Genomic DNA, 20,359 nt, shown 5'->3' with positions numbered 1-20,359 from the left:
AAGGGCATAAGCCCAAGAGAGGCCTGCAGAGAGGGCTGGGTGCAGGGGTGGCTCAGGATGCACAGACAGACATCTAGCCACAGAGCAGAGGGCAGGCAGACACCTTAATCCAGCTGCAGCAGCTATGGGAAGAGTCCCGAAAGCAAGTCTGACTCTTCAGGGGTTTAGGCCTCTCTCTTATACCCTGTCTCTTTGGCTCAGTCCTGCATCCCCTTCTTCTCTCCCAGCCCCTTGTTAGTGCTCCTGCCTCCCGAACATCAAGGTCAATCATCCTGGGGCCTCTCCCATCTAGGAAAGGACAGGGGTAGACTTCTAGGATGGTATCTGCTCAACCCTCCTATAATCCAGGATCGTCCAAAGAAATAAACAGGAGTCAAGTTTACCTAGGACTAGGAGGGCAGCAGATCAGCAACCATTACTGACCCAGGCACGATGCTCTATTCACTGCCTCCAAGTACTGCCTCCTGACCCCAGGAAGCACCTCCAGATTCCTGGAACCATCCTGAGTCCCCAGCTCAGCCAGCTCCCTGGACACTGAGCATTCAACAGGGGCAGGATGGTACTTGTGGGGCCCTCAGAACCCCTGGATCGGTCCCACCCCCACTACTTTCTTCCCCCACTTGACATCTCTCCTGCCCTTTAACATGTCCTAGGCTGGTCACTCTTCCTGGAGAAGGGGCTCTCTGTCCCCTCCGAGCACCCTTTCATCCTCCTCCTTCTCCATGCAGCCCACAGTGGCAGCCAGCCCAGCGCCCACACCACCCCCAACCACAGCAGCCCCTGTAGCTCCCACTGCCGCCCCGGCTGCCACCATCCCAGCCTCTGCAGCTAACGCAGCTGCAGCCATGCCCGCACCTACCACGCCCCCTGCTAGGCCCATGAGCCCGGCCCCTACGGCACCCCCCACGGCAGCCAGATGGCCACAGAAGCGCATAGTGTAGGAGTCCATGAAGGCCTTGGCCTTGGCTTGCAGCTCAGCCTCCAGAGCTTCCAGGGTCTGCTCTCGCTCCTTGCACAGTAAGGCCACACCATGGCGGGCCAAGATGGCGTCCTTCTGGGTGGAGAGGAGGTTCCGCATGGTGTCAGGCAGGACCCGGAGAGCAGAAAAGATGCGCTTGGTGGCTATGTCCTGTTGTCAATGGGGAGGAGAAAAGATGTCCTAATCAGGAGACCCAGGTGTCCCCTCCCCTCTGTGGGCCCTGCTGGCCAAGCCCCAGCTTCCCCTGCAGGCCCAGGGGCTTACCTGCTGCCTCACATACTCCTCAAATTCCTTCTTGGCAGCTTCCACTTTCCTCAGGTCGTGCAGCTGAGCAGCCATCTGTCCACGGGAAAGCCCAGGCTGCCTCCCTCCTTCCTCCTCAGCCAGGGTGCAACCTGTTTCCTCATCTCCACTCCCAGGGCATCTGAGTCCCCCCACCCCTTGCCAGTCCTCCCTCACAGACCGCCCCCCCGCATCCAACCCGGGGCTCCGTACCTCCTCCGGAGAGCTGAAACCTGGCCCCGTTCTCCCCATCCAGCCTGAGAGGTTCTGCAGAGACACCACCACCGCTGGGTCAGGGAGAGCAGGGGCCTGCGGAGAGAGCTGGGGTCTCCGGGGGGTTTTCACACCTTGATCTCCTGAGCTAGCTGCTGCCCCGTGAGCAGGCGTCTGTCCCCCCTGGCCACTGTGCGCCCCTCGCTCCAGTATCCCTGGCAGCGGCTCTTTGCGTGCTGGGGAGCTGTGCTCAGAACATCAGAAACGTAGGGCTGAAGAAGGTGGCAGAAATCCTCATCTGCATCTGAGGAAGAAAACTCGTCATGCTTAGGAGATTGGGGAGTTTGCAAGGAGAGAGAGGTTGGGAGCTGGGAAAGCTTGGGAGCCCCTGGGAGGTCTCTGTCCCTCGGGACACTCACCACCTCCTGGGCTTCCTTGGCCTTTGTTCACCCACTGCCTCCCTGGCTTGGGCAGGAGGTAACAACGGGCTCGTTTCCCTAGCAGCAGCTCCTGGACCTTGGGGTATTTGCTGGACAATCTCTGAGAGAAGGATTGAGGAGAGCATTCCACGGTGAGTTCCCTTCCAGGACCCTTAGAGCCCCTTTGTCTTCCGCCCTGTAGTGGCCCCTTCCAATCCCCTCCCTCTGCACCACTCACCTGCAGGATATCACCCACGTGCCCCTGCCCTGCTTTATTGGAGATGGATGAGTCACGAACTAAGAGGTCCAGATGCTAGAAGAGAATATACCCTTGACACCCAAGCTGGGCATGTGGGGGGTGGGGGTGCTGATGTTCAGAAAAGGGGGTCTTATACCTGGATTGGCACCATCCCATAATGTTTGCCCATCACTTCGGCCACGTGTACAAACATCTGGGATAAGCACAGAGAACACCAGGGTTGGGACTCTCTGAAAGCTCCCATCTGTCTCAGGTCCTCTCACTCCACCCCCACCCCGGGCTGCCCTGCTATAGGAAACAATCTTGCCACTTCCCCAATCCAAAATCCCCCTGCCTCTCTCCAAAGCAGGCATCTCGTGCTTCACCCCTACCCTCGAACCCTTTGACCTAGTTCATGTGTCGTAAAATTCTAGACCAGAATGAAAGGGCATTAACTTCCTCTTGTCCAGCCACTGGCTCTGTGGGCAATGTAGGTGACACCTCCAATATCAGAGGCCTCCTCACCTCTAGGTAATCCAGGTCTGTGTCCCTCAGCTCCTGGGAGGTATTCAGGATCTACAAGCAAGGGCACAATAAGATGCCAGGGGCCCTGTAGAATGGGTTTGCCTTCCAGCAGGTCTTTTTGATTCCACCAGACTTCAGCTGCCCCCAGGGACTGTCAGCCCTTTGGGAACATCTGCCCCTCTCCATAGGCAATCCCAGAATATGCAGGGACCCACAGACACCAAAGCCTGAGAGATGCCCTCAGCTTGGAGGGGGCTGAGCTGGAAAAGGGCACATGGGGTGGGGAGACCTGATCTCAGCACCTCTCTCACCTGGTAGGAGCTCAGCATCATGGTGAGAGCACAGAGCTTGATCCTTGTTTCCCTGCTCAGTTCAGGGCTCATCGCATCCCCTGTGTCCACGAGGAACACAGCCACCTACGCAGGGGGTTGAGGAGGACAAGCCAAGGGTTCAGCCTGGCCTCGCTCCCTCACGTTCTTCCCCCTGACCCAGGCTTCTTGTCCTCACCCCCAAAGATTTCCTTCTTTATTCCCCTCCTCTTGGTCCATCCCCCCTCTTTCCTCCCTGACCCCCTTCTGCCCTTTCTTCTCTTACCTTCTTCCCTTCTTTCCCCAGCAGGAAGGGGTGACTCCACATCCATATGCCCCTGGTAAGGCCATTGGCACCCCACCTGAATCCCTGCAAGAAACCCTCTCCTCCTCTGGGCCAGCTGCCCTCACTGGACTCCTGCAGGGAGAGAAGGGGGGGTGCATCAGCTGGTCCATTCTATGTCCCCAGAGACTAGGCTCCAGAATCAGCTCCTTTCCCAGAGCCAACCTGGGACCACCCCCCCCACCTCGCCACCCTCCACCTCCTGCCTGCCAGCCCTGCCCTCACCAAGCCCGGCAAGCCTCGGAGCAAGTGATCAAGGAGAGAGGACTTCCCTGAGTGCTGCTCCCCCAGGACAGCAAGGAGGCACACAGGGGTGTCCCTGGCCAGGGGGTGCTTCAGGCAGCGGTTGATGGCCCCCATCCTAAGGATGAGGCCTCCAGAAGCATTGATGCGGACAAGGAGAAGTGGCTCCGCCCTCACGGCACAGGTCTCCTGGGAAGGGAGAGAAGGTCTCCCTGAGCAGCCTTAATGGGACCCCAAGTCTGGAGTGCTTAAAACTTGGTGCTTCATCCTGATATTCTAAAACAGGGTCAAAGCCACCCATGCCTCTTGGATCTGATCCAGAGGTCTCCATACTCCCCGCCCACCCATGAGGCCTAGTCCCCGCACCTGCAGCACAGGGGGTAGAGGTCGCTGTGGCAGGAGCTTCATCTTCTCCCCCAGACTGCGGAGTCCCTTCTTCTGCTTGCAGATCTTTCTGCACTCGGGGCAGCAGGGCGGCTCACAGCCTGGGACCCGGTGTGTGCTGAAGCACCGAATGCAAAAGTCGTGGCCACAGTCCAATGAGATGGGCTCACGAAGTCTCTCCAGGCAGATGGAGCAGGCGGGCAGCTCCCGGGGTGCCGTGGGACGGGGCCCCAGGCCCAGCTCCAACTTGGGAAATGGTGCATGGGACCTGGGGGCAGGACATAACATTCAAAAGCAGGATATTTTATTAGATGCATAGGTTTTGGGGGGGCAGGCTGACACCTTGGGGGTGAAGGTTTCTCTGTGTCACCTCCATTTCTCTCAGGGTTCTCTATGGACTTATGGAGCTGCTCCCAGACAGGCCAAGATCTACCTGTTCCTTACTCACTTGTACCCTAGGTTCTGGCAGCCCCAAAGTGGGAACAGCAGAACAGTCGTAAAATAACACCCAAGAGGAAAAAAACCTGAATGGAACCCTGGCTCTGCCAGCTCCCAGCCATGCAACTGTGGGCAGGGTCCTTCCCGTCTCTGGGTCCCAATTTCCTAATTGTCCCAATGGAGAGATTAGGAGTCCCAAGCTCATGGGGTGTGGAGATAATCTCCAGGATGATAGGTGAGCAGCAGTCTGCTCCGTGCCTGGTGCCAAAGCTCAGGAAAACCCTCTCTGCTGACCTTTTGCAACAGGGACCCCCTCAAGAAGGTACTGATGTCAACAAGCCCCCCAAGAAGTAAGAAACTCTACAAGCCCCTGCTGCTGGGATAGTCAAGAGAGAATGGCAAGGTCCTGGTGCCCAAGCAGCCCATTCTGCAGCTGAGCAGATGGATCTGGTTCTCACAAGATTTCTTCCCCTCTCTGAGCTGAGCATCTGCCTCCCAAGCACCCATCTGCTTTTCCCTGCCCTCCCTCCACAGCCTGGTAGATCCAGCCTGGCACTCCTTCCCTAGGGATAGCCCTGTGGGTGCTTCAGCTGGTAGCTGCAGGGCTCCATGCTCCTGGACCAGCCCTTTCCAGCTGACCTGCCAGGCCCACTGCACCAACCCCTGCCCAGCAGGCCCCAGCACTCACCAACTGTTGCTGCTGTTTCCCATGAAGCTCCGTTTTCTCTCCTTGGAGAGAGGGAGGGGAGGCAAAAATTAGGACAAGATCCAGACTCCTGTCTTCATGCTGGGTTTCCAGGATGTCCCTCCCCCTCCCTCCCAGGCCCATCCCCCATCCCAGGTGGCTGCTTCCCACCCCCACCCAATCTCCCCAGATTTTAGGACTGAAGACTTGCCCGTTTGCCAAGCCGATGACAAAAGGAAGTGACTGACAAGGTGGGCCTCGGCATGGGAGGCTGGAGCAGAGAGGGGGTCCAACACAGAGAGAGGCCCACCAAGACCTTCACCGGAGGCAAGGATGGCTTTTCTCCCGGAGGGCTTGCTGGGCGGTGGCAGGTGGAGGGTGGGGCAAGGGATGGTTTCCCCAGAGGAGCTGACTCCCTGTCAGAGCTGGAGAATAAATGTGACAGTCCGGAAAGAGGAGGCTGCTGCTGGACTCACCCCAGGGGGAGGAGACAGGGCTGCGGGTACCAGGGCTCTGGAGGAGGGAGGGACAGAGCCCAGCTCCGAATCCCTGGCAGAGGCTGGGATGCAGGCGAGTCGAGGTGGTGAGTCGCCATGGAGACGGAAGGGAGAGATAAGGACAGGGAGGGGGAGGGGGAACGGGGAGAGAGAGAGAGAAGCCATGTGGGTGCACTGGCAAAAAGGAAAGGGGCTCAGAGTGGGATCGTGGGCCAGCACTGCCCCTACCGGGCCAGTTGGGGTCCTTCAGGGCCACAGAGAGGGATGCCCAGAGACGCTGCTGAGAGACACAGGAGAGAGGGCAACCGGAACAACATAGAGACAGCGAGGCTATTGGTCCATTCATTCGTATAACCTACTTTCACTGAGCACCAACTATGGGCAGAGCTGCACGGTGCCACCACGCTGTGCACGGTGCCACCACGCTGCATGTGGCTTGTACATCCCACCACCCTCCTCCAAGCTTACATCACTGATGCAGCTTTCCTCAGTACCTTTGAATGCTGCATGTATCCTGTCTATGTCTTTCCCTATCAGTGTTTTTTGTTCTGCTTCAAGCTAGTGAAGAGCCACCTCTGGACCTTCTACCTGCCTCTGGACTGGACCCCTCACCTTCTCCCATCCATTTGGCAGTATATAACCAGCACAGATGCTCCCAGCATCAGTGACCCCACACTGCTCAAACATCTTCCATGGCTCCCTACTACCATCAGATTATAATTCAAACTACCCAGCCTGCACCCCCAGGCCTGAATCTTCCTCTCTAGTCTTCTCTCTCATCCTCTCACCTCTCACCCTGCCCTGGTACCTTTGCTCCGTGTTCCCTCTGCCTGCTCTTCTTCTTCCCTCCTAAGACATCCTCCCCACACTTAGTTCAGGTGCCTGGAGACTTCTTGCCTCCCAACTGGATGTGATGTGCCTTCAGGTGGTTATGACTTGGAAACCTAACTTGGGACAGGTTTGGTGCAGCCCAGGCTGCCTGATCTGAGCCGGATTACCAGCTGGAAGGCCCTGATTATTTTACTCTGCCTCTCTGAGCTCTAAGATCACTTGCCCAGGCAGGGGAATTACTGGCAATTCCTAAGGGCTGGGATGCAGAGGAGTTAGGGTGGGGTGGGATTCAGAACCTGGAGAAATTCTGTAAGAGACAACCCCCAGCAGGCAGGGATGCCCCAGGAACTCAAAAAAAAACAACACAGGAAGGGCCACATTGAGCCAAGCCTGGTCTTGCAAGGTACACAGGCCACTAAGGACTAAGAGATGCCTTGAGTGAGAATGGAACCCATGAGGAGAATCGTGGGAAGGAGCTCCTGGGTTTCAAGAAGGCAGATTGACCTATGGGGAGGGAGGGAATTTGAGGCTGTAGAAATAGACTTGTTCATCATTTCCTCCATTCTTTTATTCATTTACGCAACAAATAGCGGTTAGAGTCGTGCAAGGTGCCAGGAATGTGGCCATAAGCAACTGCCCTCAAAAACTTGTACCGACTCCGAGAAATATGGGCCTGCTTGGCCAGCCATACCACTCACCTCCATTGTTTGCCCATTGGCCATTATTTGTTATCCATTGTTCCTGCACACATCTGTGTGGTGGGCCCAAGGAGGGCCAGAGCAAATCGCTGTGTATCCCATTAGTCCACAGCTCAGCAGCTGGCAGGTCAGAACTCCTCCCTGGAAGGAGAGGCCACTTGCTGCAGGCCTCACATTCGTGCAGTACTTCCTTCTGCCCACAGCACACAACCTGGCCCATGGTGCCTCTCCAGAGTCAGTCTCCAGATCCTGAAGAGGAGCTCTCTCGGTGCCTGCTCTCCTTCTGCCTCCTTCCTCCTGGTAGACAGTTTCCTGGTGGCATAGCCCAGGCTGGTAACCGTTTGGCCTCATGACCTCCGGCTCCAGCTTCCGGGCTTGGAGGAAGTGAGAAGGCAGAGTCATTTTTGGAAAAAATAAGCTTCAGAAGCCAAAAATACAGTCTCCCAGAATGTGACCCTGAGGTGGGCAAGAGAAAGCTTCTCTCTCTCTCTCTCTCTCACACACACACACACACAAATACAAGCATCCATGTGCCCAGTCACCTCCCACCAATATCCTACGTAAGTTCTCACATCGCACAAACCATTCCACCTACGCCACACTGTGTGTGTATCTAAACTGCAGCACTCACATACTCATCTGAACAGTCACACACAGACTCACAACTGCACTTGCACATCTACATACACTCACATGCTCCTGTATACATACTCGCAAACACAAATCTGTTGTTATGGTTTGGATCTTTAATGTCCCCGAAACAGTTCGCATATTAGGCACTGCAGGAATGTTCAGAGGTAAGATAATTAGATTATGGAAGCTGTATCCTCATCAGTGGGTGAATCCATTTCCTAGATAATAATTCAAACTGGGTGGTAAATGCAGGCCGGTGAGATGTGGCTGAAGGAGAGAGGTCACTGTGGGCATGGATCTGGGCTGCATCTTGTCCCTTGTGCTCACACGAGCACTCATTGCTTTCTCTCTCTCTCCCTCTCCATCCATCCATCCATGTTGCAGATATTTATTGAGCACTTACACTTATGAGGCCATGGATTACACTGATGAACTTGAGAGAACTTCTGGTCTACCAAAAAAGACAGAAAGGCCAACAGCAAGTAGTGTGTGATAAGCTCTATGATGGGGGAAAGCGGAGAGACAAGGAGGAGAATCAAGAAAAGGCATCTTGCTCAGACACAGGCAACTGGGAGGACTTCCTACCCAAGCCACATCTGAAGGATGAACATGAAAACATGTTCAGGCAAAGACATGGGATGAGCAGACATTTCTGGTGAGAGACGAGCCCAGGCAGTAACCCAGAAGTATAAGATAAACTAGCGGGAGGGTAGCTTGTGAAGAGAGGAGAGGTAAGGGAATGGGGACCCTCTTATAGGTACATATATGAGGCATCATCCCTCATTCCCTGCGCCCACAGTCCTCTTTGCAGGGTTCAGAGGCCCACTGTCCTGTCAAGCTAACAGCCTCTAGGTGTTGTTGCAGGTGATGAGCTAGAGGAAGATGGGCTGAAGACCCTCAACCACCCCAGCGCCCATGCCAACATGGCTGCCTCCAAGCCTGAACCCTCACCCTGGCCCTGTGGTGCAGCCTTCTCTGTTCCTAGTGCCTGCAATCTTCCTGCTCCCAGACCCGGGGTCCTTTTCTGCTCTTGTCCTGTCTTTTACTATGGCTATGTCCAAGCCAGGCCTCCACAAGTGAGCAACAGAGGCCAGCCCAAGCAGCTGGGGCCAAAGGGATAAGACCTCCTTCAGGCATATGAGGAGGGGTCTTAGAGAAGCAGGACAAGATCTAGGATCAGGGACAACAGAATTCAAGGTAGGCACCAGCCATCCCAGTGGCTGCCATATCTGGCTGGCACTTTTAATTTCAAATACAGATCAAGATAAGCTGGGTATGGTATAGAATTCCTGCTGGTGTGTGTGAGAAGAGAAAGCAATGTTTCAACTCTGACAGTCCCTGCCAGGGGTCCTCAGTGTCCCTTCCCATCACAGGTGGCCCCAGTCCTGCCATAGGACAGCCCTTTTAGGAATTGAAAGGACCATTCCTGGGCACAGTCCAAATATCTGAAACTCTCATGACTTAGGGAAGGCAGCTATCAGCTCAGACTCCCCACAAATAAAGCCACTTGTTCTCAATGCACCCTCAAGGGCCATGATGACAAGAGGGTACCTAGTTTCAATCATGGTGTTCAAGCTGCAGCAGTCGGTAGGAGCAATCAGTAGAAGGGATACTGAGGTTCAGTCCCTGAACTCTACAGCTGGGCGAGAGACAGCTGTAGAGAGCCCAGGGTCCTGCTCTAGATAATGCACCCATAAGTGTGTCTTCTACTCAGTGTCCTGCTTACAGCTTCTCGGGACGTCCATCAGCAGTTGGAGGAAAATTTGATTTCCCCAGATCTCCTTTCAAAGCTCCCCACCACCAATCTGGTCTTGAGCTTCCCGAAATAACTATTAAAAATAATAACATAAGGGGCTGGGGTTGTGGCTCCGTGGTGGAGTGCTCACCTAGCACATGTCGGGCACTGGGTTCGATCTTTGGCACCACATAGATAAAATGAAATAGAGATATTGTGCCCATCTACAACTAAAAAATACATATTTTTTAAAAAAATTACAGGGCTGGGATTGTGGGTCAGCGGTAGAGCACTCGTCTAGAACGGCAGGACCCAGGTTCGATCCTTAGTACCACATAAAAATAAAAGGCATTGTGTTGTGTTCATCTACACCTAAAAAATAAATATTAAAAAAAAACCACATGATTTTCCAACATTCGCTTAGCAATTTAGGTTTCACAGTGTGTTGTCATGGGAGCTATGACCTCAGTCACTTTTCACAGTGCAGAGACTGGTATCCCTGTTTATCCAATGAGGAAACGGAGGTTCAGAGACTCAGCAAACTTCCGGTCACAGTCCTGGAAGGAGAAATCAGACACCTGGACTCCTAGGTCTGTGCTGTCCCCTTCCCCCGGGCCTACTGTGTGCTGAGTTCCCTACCTCCACATTTTGTCTGCCACTCCCCATGCCTGGCAGGCCCTCACCATTCTCTGCCTGCCTACATGAGACCCATCCTCCAGGCCCAGCTTGGCTCAGATTTCCTGCAGTTGAAGCCAGAATTAGACAGGCAGTCAGTATAGACAGGTGTAGATAAAATGGAGGTCATAGCTCCCATGATTGCTTTGATAGTCAGGTTGATCAAGGAGGCCAGTTTTGAGTGAGTCTGGCAAGTTGGAGACTGTCCCCTGAGGGACTGAAGTGTTAATTCCTTCAGAGCCCTTCCTCCACCCTTATTAAGAACCTCCCCCTGCTCCAACCAGTGGCTAAGGTAACCTATCCCAGGAATTGCCCCTCCCTACAAGGAGCTATAAAGTTGTTAATTAATGTGTCCTTGGCTACTCCATCCTGCCCTTCCCCCTTCAGCCCACCTATTTCCCACCCTTGGTCTGTCCCACCCAGCATTCCTGGGCCTAGTCACCAACTCAGGAAGGAGAAAGATAAGGGGAAAGAGAGCAGGAGAACAAAGGAAGCCTAGGACATATAAAAAGGGCAGAGCACCTCGCTTCTGGGGATACCAGGATACCAGCTATGGCCTCCTTCTCCCTCCTGGGAGAAGTCTATGTTACCCCTTTTTAAAATAAATCCTGCTCTATATGCTTGCCTCAGCATGCTCCTCTAATGTTCAAACTTCAACGTGAGGAAGCAGAACTCGTCACTGATAACTGAAGGTATCACGGGGAACCTTCTCGATTCTTCTCTCTCCTCCCCTTTGTTTTTCAATTATAAAATGCTTTTCTATATATGGAGGATGGTGCTGGACACGGGGATATTATGATTTGAATATGAGGTGTCCCCCAAAAGCTCCTGCATTAATGCAGGAATGTTCAGAGGTAAGTGATTAGATTATGAGAACAATCACCTGATCAGTGTAAGGTCAGGCTGTAGCAGCGGGGGGGACCCAAAAGAGGCACATTTTCAAAGGCCGATGACCAAGGTTTTATTGAGATCTTGCTCCCAGGCAGAACTCTATCAGACTGGCAGAGCAAGAAGAGGATCTGAAGAGAAACCGCGTGGGGGCTCAAGCGGACTGGAATTTTATGGGGCTTAGGGCAGGAAGGGAGGGCTTGGGGCAGGAAAAGGGGATTTTACAGTCCCTTGTCCCACTGGAGTTGGTAGGGGGAGCTGGCTAAGATCCAGGATTGGCCAGGAGACCCCGCTGATTGACAGTGATTGACAGGCGGTTCCGTCAGCGCCTGATTAATGGCTCTTTGGAGTGCATGGGCTGCTTGGTGCTTTGTTCCTAAGTCACCTTCATCGACCAGACAATCAGTGAATTAATTCATTTGAGGGTTATTAACTTGGAAGGACTAGTTTTCCGGATGGTTAACTATAGGCAAGTTTACTGTGGCTAGAGGAGGTGGGTTCCTGGGATCACGCCCTTAGGGATTATATTTCATCTCCCTGACTCTCTTCCTTCTCTCCTTCTGCTTCCTGGCTGCCAGGAATTGAGCAGCTTTCCTCCACCATGCCCTTCTGGCATGATGCTGTGTGCCTCATGACAGGTCTGGAACTATGGGTTGGCTGACCATGGACTGAAACCTTCGAACCCTGGAGCCAAAAGCAAACATTTCCTCCTCTAAGTTTTTCTGATCAGGTATTTTAGTCACCGTGCTGAAGAGCTAACACAGAGGGCTACAATAAATAAGATACAGCCTGCCAATTAAAATTCAGAGGAGGCCATGGATTGGAACTGAGCTTCTGCGCTAAGCCCAACAAATCAAGTAACATCGAGTTACTCACGCCACCAAGCTGAGACTAAGAGATTTTTCTGATCTTTCAAGAAATCAGGAGAGAGAGGTAATAGCCAAATCTCCAAATGAGCCAGTTTTAGTACACACAATAATGTCATTCCCCTCTTCTGCTTTAAGCATTCAAAGAAAATTAACTTTGAAACAACCAATCCACTTTTGGTTCTATTTATTCTCTCTTCAACCCTTTTCTGCCTATAAAGCCAACCTCAAGCTCAGCTTGATTTTAAAACGGCAAATAAAAGCCAATTCAATCTTTAAGTATTTTGTAATTGTGTCTTTTGGTGGACCCCGACCTCAGGAACTCAAAGGCTATATGCAAACGAGGAAGCATCAGCTGCCCTCTCAGTGAGACTCAGACTGGTATGGAGGAAGCCCAGGGAACTGTGGGAGCCCAAAAGGAACTCTTCACCCAGACTTGGGAATCATGTGGCTTAGCCTTGCTGGTTGAGGGGTGGTTAACTGGGAGAAATGTGCAGGGGTGGGATTCTAGGCAGAACAGCATGGGCAAGGGCCTGGCAGTGAGTCTCCAAAGTAGGTTCAGTGTGGGTATAGTTCAGGTGCCAGGCAAAGCTAGAAAGAGGGAAGAGCAGAGGCAGGGCAAGGGGACTGGGGTTGCAATCAGCAGAGAAGAGATCAAGCGGACACACCTGGCAGACTTTGGATTTTATTTTCATAACAGTGGGAATCATAATTTTAAATAGGGATGCATATGACCAGATTTAGTGTTTAATTTGAACCTGGAATGTTCCCCAAAGTCTCATGTGTTGAAGGCTTGGTTCCCAACTGGTAACACTATTGAAAAATGATAGAGACTTTGGGAGATGGAGCCTAGTTAAAAGGTGGGTCACTGGGGACCCTTCTCTCTCTGCTTCCTGGCTACCATAAGGAGAGCAGTTTTTCTCCGCCCTGCCCTTCTGCCATGATGTTTTTGTTTTACCACAGGCCCATAATCAACAGAGCCAAGTGACCAGGAACTGAAACTTCTCAAACTGTGAACCAAAATAAACCTTTCTTCCTTTAAGTTGTTATTCTCAGGTATTTTGTCACAGTATGGAAAGCTGACCAAGATAGTGTTCTTGAGCCATGACCCTGAGTGCCCACCACCACCAGACAAGACCACTTGGCATGAGGCATCTTCAGTATTGACTAAGTCCTCCAGCCAGTCCTCTAGTGACAGACACCAGGAGTGTCACTAACATTTTTCTATAGCAGACAGTGCTCTGACAAATATTCTTTTCCTTCCACCATTTTCCACCTGGTGAGTCTAATTTAGGGATATCCTCACCAACACACAACATCACCAAGCATGACTTCCAGGACTGGCCAGGATCGGCCAACCCACCTCATCACCAAGCATGATCACCGAGCAAGGAAAATTGCTGATTTCTGCCATTTTCTTCAGTATTTCTAGTTTGTTTTAGTTTTGAGGTTTTCTAACTGCCATGTTTCCAAAAATAGAAGTTGGGGTGTTTTTTAACTAGAAGGAAAGAATTAAAGCAACCTCAATGTCTAACTATAAACAAATAGGTTACAATTAACCTCTTAGTGGACACCTAGAAGCCTTTCCATTAAATTGGATGTACTCCTGATTGGAAATAAAGGTCTGTTCTTGATTCTCATACACAGAAGAATATGTGGACATCTCTGTTGAGTGCCAGCCACCAGCCCCTTGCCTGAAGCAGACACAGCCCAGGCCTCATTCTGATAGCCTGTCCCACAGAGCTGACTGCAACACCAGAGTTGTCTGCCATGCAGGCAGTGAGAAGACCCCACAAGCAGCCATATCCATAGAGGATCTCCAGGAAAGAAGAGGACAAACAGAAAGGAGACAATAGGGATTCCAGGCAGAAAGAAGATCTTGGATACTTTCAGTTTGAACAGTTTCCAAAATATTAATAAATAAAGTAATAAATACCATAACAAGGTTGCAGAAGCCCAGACATTTTTTTAAGTTTATAATGAATGTCTTAACCAACAAAGAATCTGCCCGGTAATAAAGGTCTAAGCTCTAAATTTGGGGCCCTTGGTTAGTGAACTATGATAATTTAAGTTGTTATTCTCAGGTATTTTGTCACAGTGTGGAAAGCTGACCAAGACAGTGTTCTTGAACCATGACCCTGAGTGCCCACCACCACCACCCTTTCGAGTCTGCTAGGACTGCACAGCAAAGTACCACAGACTGGATCAAACAAGAATTTATTTTCTCACAATTCTGGATATCAGAAGTCCAAGATCAAGGTATTGCCTCTTTCCTTTGCTTGGATGGGGCAGTCTACCTGTGGCCCTTCCTCTATGTGTGTCTGTGTCCTGATCTCTTATATGCACAACAGCATGCTGGATTAGGACCCACCCTCAACACCTCATTTTAACTTAATTTCCTCTTTAAAAAGACCTATCTCCGAAGAGAGTTGCATTTGAAGGTACTAGGAAATAGGATTTCAACATATTGATTTGGAGGGCAGTACACAGTAGACCCGAAGTGGATAATTAGCATTTGAATGTGGAGAGGCGGTAGGGATAGGGTAAGGATCCTTAGAGAGGTATCAGGGACCAGAAAGGCCCTGGAGGCTGAGAAAGTTGGCCTCTGTAATTTAAAACTACATGGGGGAGGGGGCAGGGGACACTAAGCCCCAAAGCAGAATTACAGTAGAGTTTTTGAGCTCTTACTGTAGCAATTGCAAAGAGAGAGGGATCCGAAGGTGAGGAGAAAAAACTGGGGACCAGTGTATGAGGGATGGGGGGAGGGACAGGAGGCATATGGAGAGGAGATGGGAGCCTTCTCCCAGCAAGGCTCACAATCCCCTGAGGTAAGATCAACCCATAACTCTCACTACATACATTTTACAATGACGACACTGAGACTTGGAAAGCTTAAGTGACTTTCCCAATGCTCACAACAGTTTCTTACAATTGAAGTTTCAACTGCTAAAACAATCAAGCCGGGGGTGGCCCTTCAAACACTTGCCAAGCAAGTGTATTGAAAACAGTAGGGAAGACAAAATTCAAATAGGGGGTATCCACCTTCAGAGGTGCAAAGCCCAGGGGATGGGGGATGGGGAATGGGGAAATTGAGCCAGGAACCAAGGACAGGTAAGTGGGATTCTGAGGCAGACAGAGATGGATGTGCAAGTTGGGGGGCACTAGCTAATGTTGGGGACAGCGGGTAAAAAGGGTGAAGCTAGAAGCCACCTTATGTACTTTTTTGGATGTTCCACTGGCTGGTGGCAGGGGTAGGAGAGGGTGTCCCAAGCTGTGGCAGCCAACCCAACCTTACACATTACCTCTCACTTTCCAAAGAATTGACATTGCGCACCATGACCCTAGATCAGAACACCCAGGCAGTCATCCAGGAAGTTAAGAAACATGGCTGGCTGGCCCCTCTGGTGCAACCACACACACACACACACACACACACACACACACACACACATCAGATTCTGCCCAGCTGAACCCAGGCCCCCTAGACCCCTCTGAAGTGAGAGGCGTCCCATGCAGCTGGCCTAATGGGCAGATAGCCAGAAGGTCTGGAGCCAGGGAGCCAGCTGCAGTCCAGGCCTCTGCATATGGCCCTCCACCAGCCAGCTGGCCTGCACCCTCCTTCAACGCAGACCAGATCAGCAGGATTACGTAGGGCACTAGGCAACACCCAGGCTTTGGCTCCAGAGAGCCTCGGTTCAAATACTGAGCTGAGCTACCCATTTCAGAGCTGAGCTGCTTCCATTGCTAAGCCCAGTTTCCTCAGCAATAAAACTGAAGCTATGATTACTCCCATGCAGGGGCATGGCAGAAAGCCTGGTATACAGCAGGTGCTCAGAACATGCTATTTCTGGACCACTTGCTTTACTGTGCCTAGATCTCCCCAGTCACCAGCAGGCCCTGCCTTGTGTCTCAGACCTCCTTCCCCAAGACTTTACCCCTTCCTCTTTATTAAAGGAAAATCCTAGAAAGTTCTATAGCAGCAGGACCTTAGGGAGTTAGCCTAAGGACAGATGCCCAGCAGAAAAAGAAGCATACTTCCCATTAGGTTATTACACTGATAATGATTATCATGTATTTAACTGGCCTCCTATTATATACTAAGTTCTTCATCTGATAGAATCTTCAACCTTCCCTGCCCTGTTCTTCCAAAGGTAGAAATAGTGGCCCCATCTTACAGATTAGGAAACTGAGGTCAGCAGCTGCAATAACCATGCCCTTAGCAACCTATCACACAGCATGTTGGTTGACCAAATGAGTGTGGAGTCACTGTGAAGTTAGGCAACAGGAAAAGAAGAGCTGATCTCAGATATCCAAAGGCTGAAATTTGCTTCTGCTTCCTGACCATGAACCTGATAACAGAAGGACTAGGACCTCTCTACCTGCATCAGATGGCGCTGGCCTGCTGGACTCCATCTGATGACCCAAGCCAATGAGGAGGGACAAGGTCTGTCAGAAGCCTGAGAAGACTTGGAAGTGATCCACAAAGTCCAGGCCACCCATACACCACAGGGACAGATGACCCAGTCCTAAGAATCTCTGGTTGCCACCCCTTCCCCTGCCTCTTACCAATCCTTGGCAGCCAGACTTTTTTAAAGATGCAAATGATAATGCATCTCTCCCTCCCAGGAAAAGGGAGCCTGCTGGAGTGCCAGGAATGTTTTCTCTCTGTGATGGTCCCCAGGTACACACATAGAAAATCGATCCATTGCACTGTTTGTAAGTTATACCTAATTACAATTTTAAAAGGGAATTCTACTTGCAAGAAGATAAGAGTAAGTGTATTTCTTCCTATTCCTTGTGCTAAGTGCAACTAAAAGCCCTGGATGTCATGTATAAAACAAACATAAGAAGACTAAAAGGTGGAAAAAAGAAGGCAGAGTGGCTGGGACCCAGGACCCAAAGATAGACATGGTAAAGACTTCCTTAGGCTTCTTTTGATCTCATTATCCCAGACCAGGTTCAGCAACCAGGGACTACCAATGGGCACATACAGGAATAATAATATTTTTTGAAAGCCCCTATATAGCCCAAAGACCAGGAAAAGTATGACCCAACAAGCAGAAAAACTCTTTGAAAATAAATACCCTCTCCCAGTCAAATGCTGCAGGAAAGATTGCAGCCTCACCCTATCCATGCCACAGGCTGGGTAGGGAGCCAGACCTTCCCTTCCGCAAGCAGGAACAAGGGATAAACACCCCTTGCCCCTTGTTGGCTATCAGAAGAAACCAAGTAGGGAGCAGAGACTTTCCTCCCAGAAATGACAAGTGAACCCCCCAACTACAGTGTTGGTGGAGACTGTGGGGAGCTGAAATTCACATACCATCCAGCAGTACCAGGGAGCCCCCCATTGAGTATCAAAGGACTTCTGCCTGCCTTCCTCTGGCAGCACTGAGTCAAATACCACCCCTTCTCCTGCCAGAGGGTGTCAGAGGAAAACAACCAAAACAGGTTTAAATAAGACCCAGTGTTTCCCAACGTAACATAAAATGCCCAGGTTTCAATCAAAAAAACCCTCATCAAATCAAGAACCAGGTAGATCTCAAACTGAAAGACAAAAGACAATCAATAGATAACCAACATTGAGAGAACAGATGTCAGATAATCAGATAAAGATTTTAAAGCAGTCATGAAAAAATTCTTCAATGAGCAACTGCAAACGCAGCTGAAACAAATGAAAATATAGAAATATAAAAAGCCTCAGCGCAAAAAAAAAAAAAAAAAAAAAAAAAAAAAAAAAAAAGTACAGACACTATAACCGGATGGAAATTTTAGAACTAAAAAATACTAAATGAATACCAAAATAAAAAGTCCAGTGGATGGGTTCAACAGTATAAAAAAATATACCACTACCAAAAATATAATTTGTAGGATTATAAAACCTTTAGGAAAAAGTTCAGGGCCCAGGACTAGGCAAAAAGTTTTTAGACACTATACAAAAAAGCACAATCTATAAAAGAAAAAAATTCATAGATTATATTTAATCAAAATGAAATGTGTGCTGTATGAAAGATCAAGCCCATTATGAAGATGAAAAGACAAGTCACGGAGTGAAAGAAAATATTTGCAAATCATTTATTTGACAAAAGACTGGTATCTAAAATAAATCCCTGCCATACAAAAGCATGTAATGCTAGATCATGGGCAAAAGACATGAACAGGTAATTCACTGAAGATATATAGATGGCAAATAAACACATGAGAAGATGTTCCACATCATTAGCCATTAGAAATTCAAATTAAAGTTACGATGAGACACCATTATACACCAATGAGAATGGCTAATATTAAAAAATGACAATACCAAATGCTGGTAAGGATGCAGAGCACTAGGAATGTTCACTCGTTGCTGACTGGGAATGCAAAACGGTATTGCCACTTTGGAAGATTATGTGACAGTTTCTTACAAAACTAAACATACTCTTTCCATATGAGCTAGCAATTGTGCTTCTTGGTATTTATGCAAATGAGTTGATAACAACATATGTTCACACAAAAACCTGTACATGGGTATTTATAACAACTTTATTCACAATTACCAAAACTTGAAAGCAAACAAGATATATAGATGAATGGATAAACTGTGGTATGTACAGACAAGGAAATATTACTCAGTGCTAAAAAGAAGTGGACTATCAAGTCATGAAAAGACATGATGAAATCTTAAATGCATGTTACCAAGTAAAAGAAGCCAACCTGAAGAGGTTACATACTATATGACTCTAAATATATGACATTCTAAAAAAAAAAAAAAAAAAAAAAAAAAGGCAAAACTATTAAAAATACCAGTGCTTACTAGGAGTTAGGAAGTAGAAACAAAGGTAGAGAGTAGAGGATTTTTAGAGCAGTATACGTTAATAGCACACACATTATTATATATTTTTATTATATATTTTTCCAAACCCATAGAATGTACACCACCAAGAGTGAACCCTCATTTAACTATGAACTCTGGGTGACAACCATGTGCCCATATAGGTTCATTTATCGTAACAAATGTGCCATTGTGTACCATGTTGATAGTGAAGTAGGCTGTGCACATAGGAAATCTCTGTGCCTTCTGCTCCATTTTACTAGAACCTAAAACTGCGCTGAAAATAGTCTATTTTTTAAAAGGATTAACTGTTGAACCATGCATTTACAATAGCTAAACTTTACAACACGTAAAGCACACCCAAAACAGGCTTTAAAAAGGAGCAACTGAGAAATTAGAATAACATGATAGCTAATTTTTTAAGTCAATGGAAGTCTTAGAATTTAAGGATGTGTTCTAGAAATTAGAATTTAAAAAGAGATGGGAAATGTCAGGGATGGGGGCCAAGGGATAATTTGAGACATACAACATCCAACAAATAAAATTATCAGAACAAGAACAAAAAAAAAAAAAAAAAAAAAAAAAATGGAGGGGAAGAAATAGCCAAAGAAAAAGTAATAGGGAAGAATATTCCCAGAACTGAAGGGCACAAGTCTCCAATTAAAAGGCCAACACAAGTCTCCACAAAAAGGCCAATCCAAGGTTTATAGAACACCAGGACTGGAGACCTCTGTTTTTTTCAATACAGTAGCTTTGAATGCCTCCTTTCTCTCCAACTGTGTACATATATTAATTTGATTATTTTAAGAAAATCTATGTTTTCTTCTCAATATGCAGCACCCACACTTCAAAGTAAAATCAGGCACCTAAATTATGTATTTCAACATAACCTTCATCCCAAAGGCCTTCAGGATCAACTTCAAACATTTTAGCCTGGCAAATAACACTCTCCTCATCTCCAACCTGCCTTTTCTCTGGCCCACACGCTGAACTCTTGTCAGCTAACCTTGCTTCTAACTATTAAAAAACAAAAAAGTGAGAAGAGATATCAACCCTCTCCTAACGTCCCTCAATTTAGAAAAGAGAAAACTCAGGGCAGGAGGGTATTTTCCCCCACCACAAAAATTCTGGGCCTGGCCCTGGACCAGGAACTGACCATTACTATGAGCCTCTCTAGCTGTCATACTCCAAACTGTAACTCCCTATTTTAAATTTTTTCAGTACTTATAAATTAACATTACTTATTTTTGTGTTTTCTTTCTAGCTCTAGGAAGGGCAAAGTGTGTATTTTATTCTCTATCGCCTATGTAGAGGTTAAAAAGTGCCTGGGCATTGAAGGTACTTGTTATGAGCTGAATTGACTCCCTCCAAAATTCATGTTGAAGCCGTAACCCCCAGGACTGCAGAGGGATACTATATTTGGAGACAGAGCTTTTAAAAAGGAAATTAAGGTAAAATGAGGTCACAAGAATGGGCCCAAATCCAATCTGACCTGATATTCCACAGCACCCACCAGGCCCCTAGGGGATGCCACAACCTTGTCCGGCCAAAACAAGAACCATGCAGGCCCCAGGTCCCTGCTCTGCCATCCTCCATCCCTCCAACTCAGACAGCCCCAATCTTTCAAATCGTCTCTTACTTTGCCGCAGCTGCATCCTCCTGAAGGGG

At 49.1% G+C, this 20,359-nt stretch overlaps 1 protein-coding gene across 3 annotated transcripts; it reads right to left on the bottom strand.

Annotated features, from left to right (window-relative positions):
* Positions 1-658: 658 nt before the first annotated feature.
* Rnf112 (ring finger protein 112) lies at positions 659-5,322 on the bottom strand. 3 transcript variants are annotated; one of them, XM_076871009.1, is made up of 15 exons: positions 5,269-5,322; positions 5,061-5,101; positions 4,876-4,947; positions 3,917-4,202; positions 3,533-3,739; positions 3,251-3,382; positions 2,968-3,072; positions 2,657-2,707; positions 2,289-2,345; positions 2,132-2,206; positions 1,894-2,014; positions 1,609-1,778; positions 1,475-1,528; positions 1,244-1,318; positions 659-1,129 (listed from the first exon to the last, which is right to left on the bottom strand). In XM_076871009.1, exons 1-15 carry the CDS (start codon positions 5,320-5,322, stop codon positions 659-661), a joined length of 1,971 nt encoding a protein of 656 aa, XP_076727124.1. The 3 variants fall into 3 exon arrangements, with proteins under 3 accessions (XP_076727124.1, XP_076727125.1, XP_076727127.1); XM_076871010.1 differs by lacking the exon at positions 4,876-4,947; XM_076871012.1 differs by lacking the exon at positions 4,876-4,947 and having other exon boundaries at positions 1,897-2,014.
* Between the last annotated feature and the right edge of the window lie 15,037 nt (positions 5,323-20,359).

This window comes from Callospermophilus lateralis, chromosome 11, assembly GCF_048772815.1.
Source record: "Callospermophilus lateralis isolate mCalLat2 chromosome 11, mCalLat2.hap1, whole genome shotgun sequence".
NCBI classification, from domain to species: Eukaryota; Metazoa; Chordata; class Mammalia; order Rodentia; family Sciuridae; genus Callospermophilus; species Callospermophilus lateralis.
This window is presented reverse-complemented; position numbering and strand designations above follow the sequence as displayed.